Below are 13001 nucleotides of genomic sequence, written 5' to 3'. Positions count from 1 at the left end.
CCCCTGCCTCAGCACTGTGCTTTGTGAATTCTGGGAGGGACCACTCAAGGCTGCTAATTTAAAGAGCCTCTGGGCTCTCTCTGGACCCTTTGACCCTAGTGACGCTCCCTGGGTGGGGAGTCAGATCTGACTGATGACCTCGAACAAATCACCTCACCTCTCTGTGCTTTTCTCAGTGTCCTCTTCCAACATCTTATGCTCTGTCCAGTGAGAGCAGCAGCCTGAGCCAACGTGGGTGGACCTAGAAGGAGGGAGGTGAGACTGTATTCCATGTTGCTTTGCGGTCTCAAGTTTTCATTGTGCCCTCCATCCTGGGCTTCAAAAAAGCATCAGGAAGCTGGGAAGATAGGTAGAGCATAAGTAACTGGTGCACTAGATACACCATGTCTTTCTGAGGTACAGGATGACCCCAGGAGGCAATACAGAATAGGAAAGAATCTGGGGGGATAGAACTATCAGCATGTTCCACAGTGAGGAGATAAGAAGCAGAGTGAACAAATAGGATTGTGAATCCCTTTGCACTAGACCCGACCTTTAACACTGCTGTGGCTAGTCTCCACCTGTCATTAAAAACCCTTTAGGTGGGGCAGCTAGGTGGCGCAGTGGATAGAGCACCAGCCCTGGAGTCAGGAGTACCTGAGTTCAAATCCGGCTTCAGACACTTAACACTTACTAGCTGTGTGACCCTGGGCAAATCACTTAACCCCAATTGCCTCACTAAAAAAAAAAAAAACACCCTTTAGGTGCTAGAGATACATGCATGTCTTAGAAACTTGAGTACTCCAGGGCCTTTTGTCCCGTTCATCAAGATAGTTGAGTTCAGTGACTTTTTTTTTTAAGCCCCCACCCCCACCCCCACCCCCACTCTGGGATAAAAGAAATTAGTTTTTAACCCAGTTTCAACAGTTGATGATTTAAATACCAACATTTTCATCTTGTGCCCCTTTCTAAAACTTTTAGGAAGCAAATGTTTGAGTGAATCACACTGAATCCCCATTTGCTTTTTTTTTCTTTTGTGAGGCAATTGGGGTTAATTGGGGTCACACAGCTAGTAAGTGTTAAGTGTCTGAGGCCAGATTTGAACTCAGGTACTCCTGACTCCAGGGCTGGTGCTCTATCTACTGCGCCACCTAGCTCCCCCATCCCATTTGCTTTTGAAATATTCGTTTTTCTGACATGTTAAGAGGAAACTACTTTTTCAAGAGCAGGAAGAACACCATCCCACCGGGTATGTGCCTTGGTCAGGACAATTTCTTGATGCTCAAAGAACATGCACTGAAGAAATGCTAGATTTTGGTCAGAATTAGTTCTGATCCTTGGTCCAGTAATTTTAAAACAGGGAAGTTTTGTAAACTAATTTAAGGCCTAAGTTCCCTATTTTTAGACAACTAGGAGATGGCATGAATGAAACTAGTCAAAAGCTAGGCCTTGTTTAATGGTAAGACTTTCTTTTGCACCATCCACACTCTTCACTCACTCTTTCTCCTCCCTGGTTCAGGTTTTTCTCATTAACAAAACAGGCTGAAAGGGCATCATCGATAAGGTCCCTTTCATTCAGTTCTGAGCACTCCCCCTAAGGTCATCTTAGATACAGTCTAGGGACAGAACTATGACGCTTTTCAGCCAGAGGGCGGCAGCAAAGAGTCAGGAAGGGTGGTTATTTCAGTGGAGCAATTTAGTGGTTTCCCCAGATCTGGTGATTTTTAAGTATTTCTGGGTGAGACCATTGAATGTAACCCAATCCCAAAAAGCATTTCCAGCAATTAGGGGGATGAGAAGTGGAGAGAAATTGCCAGGATATTGAACGTTCAAAGGAAGCAAGGTTAGCTAAAAGTATCAGGAGACTTAGGAGAGTATGAAGCCTTCCCTGAGCTTCTTAGGAGGAAGGTATAGGAAAGAGGAAGGAAAAATAACGAAATGGGACAGGATGTCCATGACTTCTACTGAAAAGGCTTTGAAGTCTCCACACCAAAATATCTAACCCCTCAGACTTCATGTTAGCAGGGACCCTACTGGCTGCATTTGGTTTCTGCTCATTGCTCTTGTCTCTCAACTCTTCTCAAGGTACACTTACAGAGCTCTCATACAGAGGGGCAAAAAAGGCCTAGAGATGCCACATTTCTCAATGTCCAAACAAAAGAACACTTAAGATTCACATTGAAAATCATTTTGCTGGGTGATGTTAGGACTTCATTCTCCAAAATAGGCAGTTACTTACAAACAACACACAATACACGAGTGTCCTATCCAATCTCTTAGCTCCTGAGGATTTGCCCCCTTTGTCTTCATATGCCAGTATTTTTAATACCCTTTCTTGGCTTTGGCTTTCTAGCTCCTATTGGCCCATGGTTTGCCTACGTCATTACTTTTTATGACAAAGAGTGAAAGGACGCCACTGTGTTTTTAACCTGGCTGAATACTTAGAAAGATCAGCTTATAGGGGATGCAATAGCTACCTGCCTGAAAAATACTGTGACTGAAGGGCTGTGAGTCAGTCTTAGGCTATCTGCTTGCAATCCCACTTGGGTCTGAAACAGTGGCTGTTTATCTCCTCTTTCCTTCTGCTTAGGAATGTACGAAAAGGGGTGCTTGAAAATGACAGGTGGCTATGTAGATAGAAACAACAAAAACAAAAGATCATGAACAAAGGGCCACAGTGACCTCAGAACAACTGGAGAAAGTCTTGAAGCTCTACTTACACTTCCAAAAGGGAAAAACAGTACTCTAAGGATGCTCAACACATCTACCACTTCCTACAGTGTCCTGAGCAAAGATCAGTTTGATGGGTTGCTGTGGGAAATTCCAAAAATGAGGATTTTTTTTTTTAAAAAACCTTTTAATTCGCTGTCCAAGGAGACAAAAAAAGCACATCTAGTTTTATATGCATTTAATAGTTTACCAATTGGTACAATAAGATTTTTAATATGCAGAAAACATGAATAAATTTTGTTTTACACAGTCTGAGCGCAACAAATCTTACTGTAAAACACAGAGCAATATTATATACATTCCTTTACTGATTTTTTAAAAATGGTGTCAATATCTTCAGTCTGGGGAACTGTTTTCTCCAATTATAACCTCGCCATCGTTCTTAGGAAATCAATGCTTGCCTTCATGTCAGTGTCAGGATCAACTTCTATTAGCTTGAAGATTTTTTTTCTAACTTATCTTCAGAATGCGCTTGGGTGTCTGAAGGATAGGCAGGACAAGAAAGCAGCTACTTACATGATACAGTGAAAAGATAAAAAGGCCAGTTCAATCCAGTCGTGACTTGTAAATCCACGTACCCCCCCACCCCCCAAAAAAGGTTTTCTCCCCAACAATTTTGTACACATTGGCTTCTCTGCCAGGAGATTCTTCTTTGTGTCAGCTATTTTAATTCACACATTGGACTTATATACAGCTGGACAGAAAATTGGGAGCCATTTTAAGTGCCTTTTTCCTTCATTCAATTCAGCAATGAAATTGTTTTTTCAACTTAAGGATTATCAAGCCACCACTGTCAACAGAACAAAATATCCTTTATTTTTTAAATAGTTTTTAAAAAACTTAGTTTTAAAAAACTATTTAAATAGTGATATTACCAGGCAGTTCACATAAAATCAGAAAGAGGCAGACAGGAGAAGCAGGGTACTGACAATAAAGGAGATGGGGCTCGGTGCATCTATAGCCAAAGCTTTCAAAAACACTACTGTGCTCCGCAGCCCGGCACGACTTGACTCGCTAGCCACTAGTTATTTTTAGATGAGTGCCCTGGGCACACCATTGGTCACACCACACACATACACAACAGCAGGACGGTCTTTGTCTCCTAAAGTGCAAGATGCTAAAAAAAAAAGCCGTCATTTTCCAGACTGTGTCTAAAGCACGCGCTCTCTCTTTCTCTTTTGCACTCTCCAGAGCGCTTGTGGGACTTCTCCAGCACTTCACATTAATGTGGCACAGGAATGTCTGTTCTCTTAACAAGGAGAAAGAAACTATCTGAGAATGCAATTCCACTGGGTTTTTAAAACATTTCTTAAATTAATAGCCAATCTGAGTAAGAAAATTGACAAAGCAGCAGTGAACCTCTAAACCTTCAAGATATTCCTCTACTTACAATCCAAACCAGTAACCTCATCATTGTACTTATCACAGGCAAGGCACAGGATTAGACAGCTAACAGAGAAAACATAGGAAACACAGTGAGAAAGTGAATCAACACAGGTGTAATGGAGCATGGCAAGAAACCTTTGTACATCTGACTCTGGGATTGTGGATGGGATCTTCTTCCCCCCTCTGCGTTATTATTCAAACAGGGCTTATGACATTTTGATCCAGTTTGGGACCATCCCTGAGATTCATATTTGCTGCTTTCAAATGGAAGAAGGGACACAGTCACAAATGATTTAAATAGCAAGGGTGTTACATGTTCCCAAGTATATAATTTGCTGCTTCTTCCTTTGTCCATGAAAGTCATGCTATGCTATAGGGAGAGAAAGAAACCCACTGGACACAGCTTATTTATTTCCTCAGAAATCAGTACCTTCTTTACCATTCAAATCCGTGAATGGCATGCATGTTGTGGCTTACCCTTAATTCCCATCGCTACATTCTAAAGAATTAAAACACAGAACTACGCTTGTTTACATTTAAAGATGTACAGACAGAGGTCAAGATGCATTTCTGTGTTATTTCTCATTCTCAAAATAGGAGAGAAAAATAGCAGCAAATCAAAACAAGTATTTTTTCTCAAAGCTTTTGTAGAAAACTCCAGTCAGAACAGTTGAGGGGGAGAAAGCCATACCACCTACATTTCAGCCAGAATAGTATGAGTCAGTATTGTTCTGAAAGTCATTCTCCACTAAATTTAAGCAATCAGCTCTAATTTTCATTTTTGTCCTGAAAACACACTAATTAGTTTTCAACAATTTCCCTCCCAGAGACTTCTCTCAGGGAAAAAGAAAAGAAAAAAGAAAGGAAAAGAAGCTGGACTCAAATGCTTCTAGTCATTATATGGACCATTCTCTGTGACTATTGGAAATGAACTCATCCTTTATCACTTTCAGTGGCCTGCAGCCCAATGTTTTGCATTAAATATTTTCTAACGGGGCAGTCTTAAAAGCCACATATTACACAAATGAATGAAATGCAGACAGAAGAAATTTATCTCAATTAAAATGTCAGACTGTTAGTTCATTATATTCTAAGTTTTCAAGTGGACTACCAAGAAACCTCCTTGGTTAACTAAGCCAGGGGATTACTACCTGTAACAGAATTTGTAAACAAAAAGAGTCAGATTAAAATTCTCTTAAATATATTGGTCAAAAAGAGTAATCTTTCCAGGATATACAATTAAAACATTTTCTACACTGAGATGGCCACATAAGGAATAATCAACTTCTCTATCCAGCTGGATGGGATTTTTCTTTTACTGGAAAAACAGATTTTCTAGAGCCAGAGTCTACTTAAGAAGTTTCTGGATCAAAACTGTTTCTTCCAGAGTACGGCACTCCAGGACAAACAAAACAAAGCTTATTCTACCTATGTGCTTAAGTATTTCAAAGAACCAAGATGTAATACATGGAGGGCACATGTATGTAGAGTGATAGATGAACAGCAGACAGCCATGTCTTTATGCTCTAGATATAGATACATCTCTGGCAGAGGACAAGACAGTGTTTGAATGCAAGCTCTGTTAAACCCTGTTTTGTTTTTAAGACCCTAGATGAAACAGTGTCAAGTAGATGTTAAGATGATCCCTCATGATCTTCCCACTTCCTGCAAAATGGGGAAAAACCTTTCCAATAGCTCTCTGTCCTTATGTAGTGTGCACTGCACATCCCTAAGAAAACATCAAAAGTGAACTGTACTATGACATATTCTCAATGGAAGATTAAATTCTACTTGGAAATCACATCACTAATGTTTTCTAACAGGACATAGGGGACAACTGGAAAGACATCTAAGTGTGGAAAAGAGAAGCTTAAAGTGTTACAGTGTTGTTTTTAAAACCTGTTTACAAAAATTCAAGAACCAAATAAAATAAATGGTTGATCATATTAGCTGCTGAGATTTTTCTTCTTATTTGAGGTTTACAGTCATTTTCGTATACAAATATACCACTAGCCTTTGCTTGATCGGCTACCAAAACAAATGTATCCTATTGTTTTGGCAAAAGTGTCATGACAAAAATTCTAAGGTTTCATTCCCGCTAATTACATAGAAGGTTCAGAAGATTTTGAATTGCAGCCTTATTATCTAGCATCCTTAGAGAAGATTTATTAAGCACACTTAAGTGATGTTACATAGATACACATTTCTGAAAGAGCCCTAACAACAACCATTTTTTTTTCTCCCCAAATGAGGTCACCAACCCAGGCACCAACAGACAGCAGAAAGAAAAACAGGAATTAATAACCCGACATAGAATGACACCATCAACTCTTCAGTTTAGTGCCCTAGTTCAATTCATCCAACTTCTGCCTTCTTAGGCCTGGTGTGACCAATGCCAGCCCAGGTTTTTAACCCTATGGTACTTCTAGACAACGTATGTAAATTTACAGTATACAATTTGGATTCACCATGCATGAATACTTTGTGTGTAACATTTAATAAGCTCAATCTACATCCAGAATAATTTACATGAAAGGACAATATTTATTTAAACAGAGCTCAATGGGGGTAACCATGGTATCTGAGTGCATCCAGGAAAGGGAGGGGGAGTCATCAAATGTGAATCAATCAACGGCACTCCCACACTTTTACTGTTTGATCTACACTTCCAGTAACCACGTATGGTGCCGTCTTGTGGAAATCTGCAAAAAAGAACAACAGCAAAAAAAAAAGAGAAAAGAAAGAAAAGGCTCATTTGAAACTCAATTTGAGTTCACTACAATTGCGATGAGCTACAAAACAGACAGATCAATTACTGGGAGAGGGAGTGCCCAAAACCTCATAGGGAATGAATAAAAGACATGGGGACAGACAACAGCAGTTCAAAAACACCCATTTCTTCTTAGAAAATGATGCCAGACATGCTAGCTCATCTTGCTCTGGGAATCAACTATCTCAATTCATACCTAATATAATAAGAAAAAGCCTCAGCAACTATTTTAAAGAATGATTTAATTTCTCTCCCAAGAGCATACCACCATCATAAAGTATAAGGCAAATGTACCAGTTGGAATTTCCTCCTTGAATTCTAAAAGGAGGGAGAAAAGAGACTTTTGAACTGTTTTCCTTAAGTCAGAACACCTCACCCTACCATCCTGCCCCATACACAAATGTACAACTAAAAAAGCCCTATTACTGCCCCCAAATGAAAGTTAAAGATAACTAGAGATTCTTGTCAGCTGGCCAAAATAGGGAAAAACAAGGGTGCTAAATAAGAGCTCAAACTTCATCTTCAACTAATGCCAAATGAATTAGCCACAAACTAGAGCCTAATGGATCAACTCCAGAACTCAGGCATTAACGTTTTAGTTGTGGTTATAAGGCTAAGTGGGCACTACAGGAGTGAGAGATATTAAGCAAGGAGAAACAGCAGTGAAAGGAAAAAAAAAGTCTACAAAATCCTGTCTGCTGGCTTTTCTTCCTTCCAAAAGCATGTCATGTATTTACATAAAACTTTAGCTGCATAGGGCACTCCCCAAACTAACAGCTCAAAAACTCAAGATGTCCTGGTACATACCCAAGGAGGTAACAAAGTGTTCATGCGCGTTGAGGGTCTTCATGCATCGTTTGTTCTTATAGTCCCACACACGTAGGGTCTTGTCATCAGCACAACTCAAAATAAACTTTCCCCCAGAATGGAAGAGAACACCGCGTACCCAATTATCATGGCCCACCTTAAAAACAGAAAAGCAATCTAAGTACTTGGGTGTCTGTGGAAAGATGAGCAGTAACTCAGATAGACCATAGAAAGGGACTTTGCGATCATCTGGTCCAATTCAATGACTTTACAGATGAAGAAACGGGCCCAGAAAAGACAGCAGACTTGTTCAAGGTCACAAGGGTGGCAAGGTTTGCTTTTGAACCCAGATTTCTGACTCTAAATGCAGGAGTCTTATCTACCAGAAGAAGGAAGGAAATCCTAGTCAAGTAAGTTTATTCTTATTGCTCTCAGGCAGACCTTCAGAACCAGCACCAGCCACTGAGTCATGCAGACTTTCAGTCACACATTCATCAAATCTGTGAAGGGGTCTCTTGAGCCATCTAAGTGAACTCTTACATGAAACATGAAGCAAGAATCCTCTGTACAATGTCAGACAGATAAGATGCTTTGTGTACTACGACAAAAGGACGGAGAGCATAATATTCCCTGCTTAGAAATTTTTAGGCTCTAATATTATGTTTGTTCTAAGTAGCAGAAAAATCCCCATACCACATAAATTACAACCAATCTAGCACCAGTGAAACAGTGACAGGCTCAAGAGAGAGCCACTTCCCAATTATGTGACAATACTTTCACATGAATATTCAGAAGACACATGCAGATATGTGATCTTTTTTTTTTTTTTTGGCTTGGGGCAATGAGGGTTAAGTGACTTGCCCAGGGTCACACAGCTAGTATGTGTCAAGTGTCTGGATATGTGATCTTATTAAAATGACTACTCCCCACCCAGACATGGTTACCAGTGTTCTAGATTAACTTGCTCAAAAATTCATTTAGTATTTATTCCTTTATCCATGCAGAGATAGTAAGAGGACCATTCATATCTCCTTTCCATAATGAAACATAGATATTTCTGCATTAAAATGAAATTCCCCAGTACATCCAAAATGGGATTAACTTCAGAATGCTGAAATAAATCTTGGGTGCTTGGTGTCCCATAATTAAGTAATTGAATGTGACAAAGTAAAGTATCAAAATGAAACTTTCTACAAGACTAGAAAAAAATCAGCAGACCACGGACTTAAAACAACAATGGCAAACTCAGTTTCACTAATAAGTTTCTCTTCCACAAGAAGGGCTACACAAACAGTGATCAAGTGACCTGGAATCCCTAAACTGACAACACAGGCATCACTGTGCTACAGAATCTTAGAACAATTATTCTTGTTTCCTATTGAATGAGATCATTTTGCAGATCTTCTTGAAACAACCATTACAGCCATTTGCACAGACAAGATTCCTAATAGAGTAACAGCCAAATGTAAAGGAAAAGCCCAACACTTCGGCTATTACTAGACTGTGTGGGGGATGGGGAAAGGAAGGAAGCTGAAGAAAGCTGCCTCAGACTGAATGTACAAGCAGCTCTAGCCCCAAAGCCATTATGTAGCAACAGTTAAGAAAATGAACAAAGACAAAAGAACTTACAAGGGTCATAAGGCACATGCCAGTGATAACGTCCCACATCTTAATGGTCTTGTCTCTGGATCCAGACAGCAAGATAGGCCCAGGTTTGCTACTTTTCTTAGTCTTCAGAGACATTTCAAAATTAGATTTCCCATGCAAGAAAGAAAGAAAGAAAAAAAATCACGTGAAGGCTTTTTAAAGGCTTTCCATTTAGCAATGACCTATATTTCTAATTCAGTGAAGCAGAAATTTGGTTTTAACCACACATTCAAACATAGCTGAACAAACCAGGTGACTGACATTTCTGAAAGTAAATGAGAATTGAAGCAGAAGAATTAGTTGGAATTTTAGCCCAATACAATACAATCTCTCATATAAGACCAAGAGCTTCTTGAAGAATCATTCTCATTATTAGCCAGCATTTCTATGTGCCAGGAACAATGCTAAATGCTTTCCAAATATTGTCTCCTTTGATCCTCACAACCTCTCTTGGGAGGGAGGTGCTGTTATTATCCTCATTTTACAGATGAGGAAACTGAGGCAAACAGGTTCAATGACTTGGTCAGGGTCACACAGCCAGTAAGTGTCTCGGGCCAGACCTTCTTGACTCCAGGCCCAAAGCACCACCTTGCTACCTTCAGTGAGTAAAAATTTGAATGTAACTGATAAAGATCCAGTTGTCTAACAAGTAAGATTAGAGGATCATCAGATTTAGAGAGGTCACTAAGTCCCACTCACCTCCATTTCCACCTAGCAGATGCAGGACCTTGTCCAAGTGTGACAACTGGCTAATAGGTGTCTTAAACAGGACTCAAACCCAGACACCTCCAAGCCCAGTGCCCTCCCTAACTACCACGACACTAAAGGATCAGGACTCAGCTTTTTCATCTCTATACTGCTTCAGTGTTCAAATATAGTTATCAATTCATAGTTGAAAGTGACCTTAAGGGGCAGCTAGGTGGCACAGTGGATAGAGCACCGGCCCCGAAGTGAAGAGGACCTCAATTCAAATCTGGCCTCAGATACTTGACACTTAGCTGTGTGACCCTAGGCAAGTCACTTAACCCCAATTGCTTCAAAAAATAAAAAAAGAAAAGAAAAGTGACCTTAGAGGTCAGTCATCCAGCATAACATCAAATGTACTGAGACAGAGAACTCATCACTACAGACAACAGTAGTTCATTCCTGTTGTTAATGTTAGAAAGCTCTTATAGTGAGTTTCCCCCCAAAAATACCTGTCATTTCTATCCATTCTTCTACCTAGGTTTGTCAAAACTCTATGAAACTGAGTGAGCCAAAATTCACTAATACAGACACTACAGTGAGACGATTACTTTGTTTCTGGGAAAAAACTTTTTGGGGGTGGGAGGATGACTGGATCCTGGGATATCACTGGGGTAGGGGACTACCCGTGAAGAGATTCTTTCCGCCACATTAGATCAGCATCTACGCTGCAACTTAAAGAGTCTTAGACAATTACCTAATTATGAAAACTACACTTCTATTGCTGGAGTATTGGGGAGGGGGGGTTGGGGGAAGGGCCCAGCAGTCACATCACACCTGCTTTCAGCTAAAATCTCTTCTTTATGATATATATATATATATATATATATATTTTTAGTGAGGCAACTGGGGTTAAGTGACTTGCCCAGGGTCACACAGCTAGTAAGGGTTAAGTGTCTGAGGCCAGATTTGAACTCAGGTCCTCCTGACTCCAGGGCCGGTATTCTATCCACTGCGCCACCTAGTTGCCCCTCTTCTTTATGATATTAACTGTAGGCTAGCCACTGGTCCCCCATTCTCTACATGGGCAACTGACTGTGTAAGCCTGTGGACAAGACTATCTTTATCCTATTCCACTGTCTTGCTACCTTTAACCTTGAATTCCAATCTGTCACAATCATTTTAGAGTCTAATTCTATATCCCAATGCCATCCCTTCCAGCTGAATCTTCATTCACAAAGTAGGTAAGTATTGTTCACATTTAAGTCTTCAGCCAAAGCTTCACTAAAATGTTGAGAGGAAGGAAAGCTGAGAGACTGCTTGGCTCATGTCTATTAATCATTTCACATTTGGAGGAGGATCTAACTTTGATCAGTTTTGCCTCCATTCAAGTGTACTCAGATAGTTTCTTCCACAGTCCTATGTTGTAACAGTAAATGTAAAGGGTATATATTCATTATGAAGACTCTTTACTGGAACACATTAAAGGTATTACAATTGAATCTGGTGCCAATTAACCCTCAAGATTTTAGAGAGGCAATTTAAGAATTTAAAAGCAAATGACTTTTAAAATGCTTACTGAAGGGGCAGCTAGATGGCACAGTGGATAGAGCACTGGCCCTGGAGTCAGAGTACCTGAGTTCAAATCCAGCCTCAGACACTTAACACTTACTAGCTGTGTGACCCTGGGCAAGTCACTTAACCCCTATTGCCTCACTAAAAAAACAAAAAGCTTACTGAAATAACGTCTCAATAATATAGAAACCCACTCTATTTCTAATAAATAAATTGGTGCCAAGGACTTATAACTGGTGATTTCAGTGGTTAAGGAACTCAGGTGAGGAAACTCCTGCCATTAAGGCAGGTTGGAACCTTTTCTGCATGTCCTATCACTGAAAGGTTAAGTGATTTGCTACGGTCACCCAGTCAGTCAGTGTTAAAGACAGGACCTGAACCCAAGTCTTCCTGACTCCAAGGCCAACTCACTAGCCACTTCACCATGCTGCCCCCTTGATCTTCTAATCAATGCAATCACAAAAGGAGTATTTGGGGATAAAGATGTCTTCAAATAGCTCCAGAAGTTTACAAATAAAAATTTCTTCAATTTTAAAGCTATTTAACAAGTTTGTTTTTTAAACAGATTGATTCCTTTCATGAAGGCTCAAGAGGGTGCAGATATCTCACTCTATGTAATGCTGACTACAACATTCAAGATGCAGTCTTCATCTACACACTTCCTGTCACAACAGGGTTACCTGAAGCCAGAGATGTGCCAACAGCACAGATACTCATTAATTCCACCCCCCACCCCACCCCAGCATCTACACACCTAAGATTCAGGCTCCCTTCTTTAAGCACTGTCCTGGAATGCGTTGGAAACAGCCAGGGCCCAATCATAGGGTAACACAAACAAAATGGTACCTCAGATCCTGTAGCTTCAGAGATAGAAGAATAAGAGCTTTCTGGAGCCCAGGAAATGCACTCGACCACATGCTCATGTTCTCGGAGCTCAGCTTTGCATTCCTTTGTGGCTACCACCCATACACGCACTGTCTGGTCATTAGAACAGCTGGCAATTAAGGTGCCATCCTGATTTGGTCGCACCATGCGTACCCATTCTCTGTGTCCTGTGAAAGTCTTCACACAGTAGCTACAAAAAAATCCATGCCATATTGTAATGAACACAGCACAATCTTAAATGATACACAGTTACTGATGCTGCTGCTTATGGTAGAACTCCAAGTCAGGGAGATCACATACAAATGTGGGCAAGAGGAAAGGCTGGAAGTTAATTTGTTCACAAAGGAAGGAAGCTAAAATGACCGGACACTTGTGGAACAATGTGGAAGACAACAGGTAAAATATATCTATAGGGGGTACCTGAAACATACCTGAGGGGGAAGAGATCAAGGAAAGCAAGCATAACAAACCAAACCAAACCAAACCAATCCTAACTCGGCTGGGAGGGGAGAAGGCAAATGCTATGTCAGGAGTAAAA

General features: G+C 40.4%; 1 protein-coding gene across 1 annotated transcript in view; it reads right to left on the bottom strand.

The window, feature by feature from the left end:
- Nucleotides 1-2872: 2872 nt before the first annotated feature.
- Nucleotides 2873-13001, bottom strand: part of PAFAH1B1 (platelet activating factor acetylhydrolase 1b regulatory subunit 1) — an 82996-nt gene continuing 72867 nt past the window's right edge. The window contains 4 exon segments of the mRNA XM_044005448.1: nucleotides 2873-6797; nucleotides 7673-7829; nucleotides 9302-9403; nucleotides 12425-12653. Of these exon segments, the coding sequence (XP_043861383.1) occupies nucleotides 6724-6797; nucleotides 7673-7829; nucleotides 9302-9403; nucleotides 12425-12653 (562 nt within the window). The 3' untranslated portion in view covers nucleotides 2873-6723.

This window comes from Dromiciops gliroides, chromosome 4 (assembly GCF_019393635.1).
Source record: "Dromiciops gliroides isolate mDroGli1 chromosome 4, mDroGli1.pri, whole genome shotgun sequence".
NCBI classification, from domain to species: domain Eukaryota; kingdom Metazoa; phylum Chordata; class Mammalia; order Microbiotheria; family Microbiotheriidae; genus Dromiciops; species Dromiciops gliroides.
The sequence above is the reverse complement of the archived record's forward strand: the minus strand, read 5'-3'. Positions and strand labels throughout refer to the sequence as shown.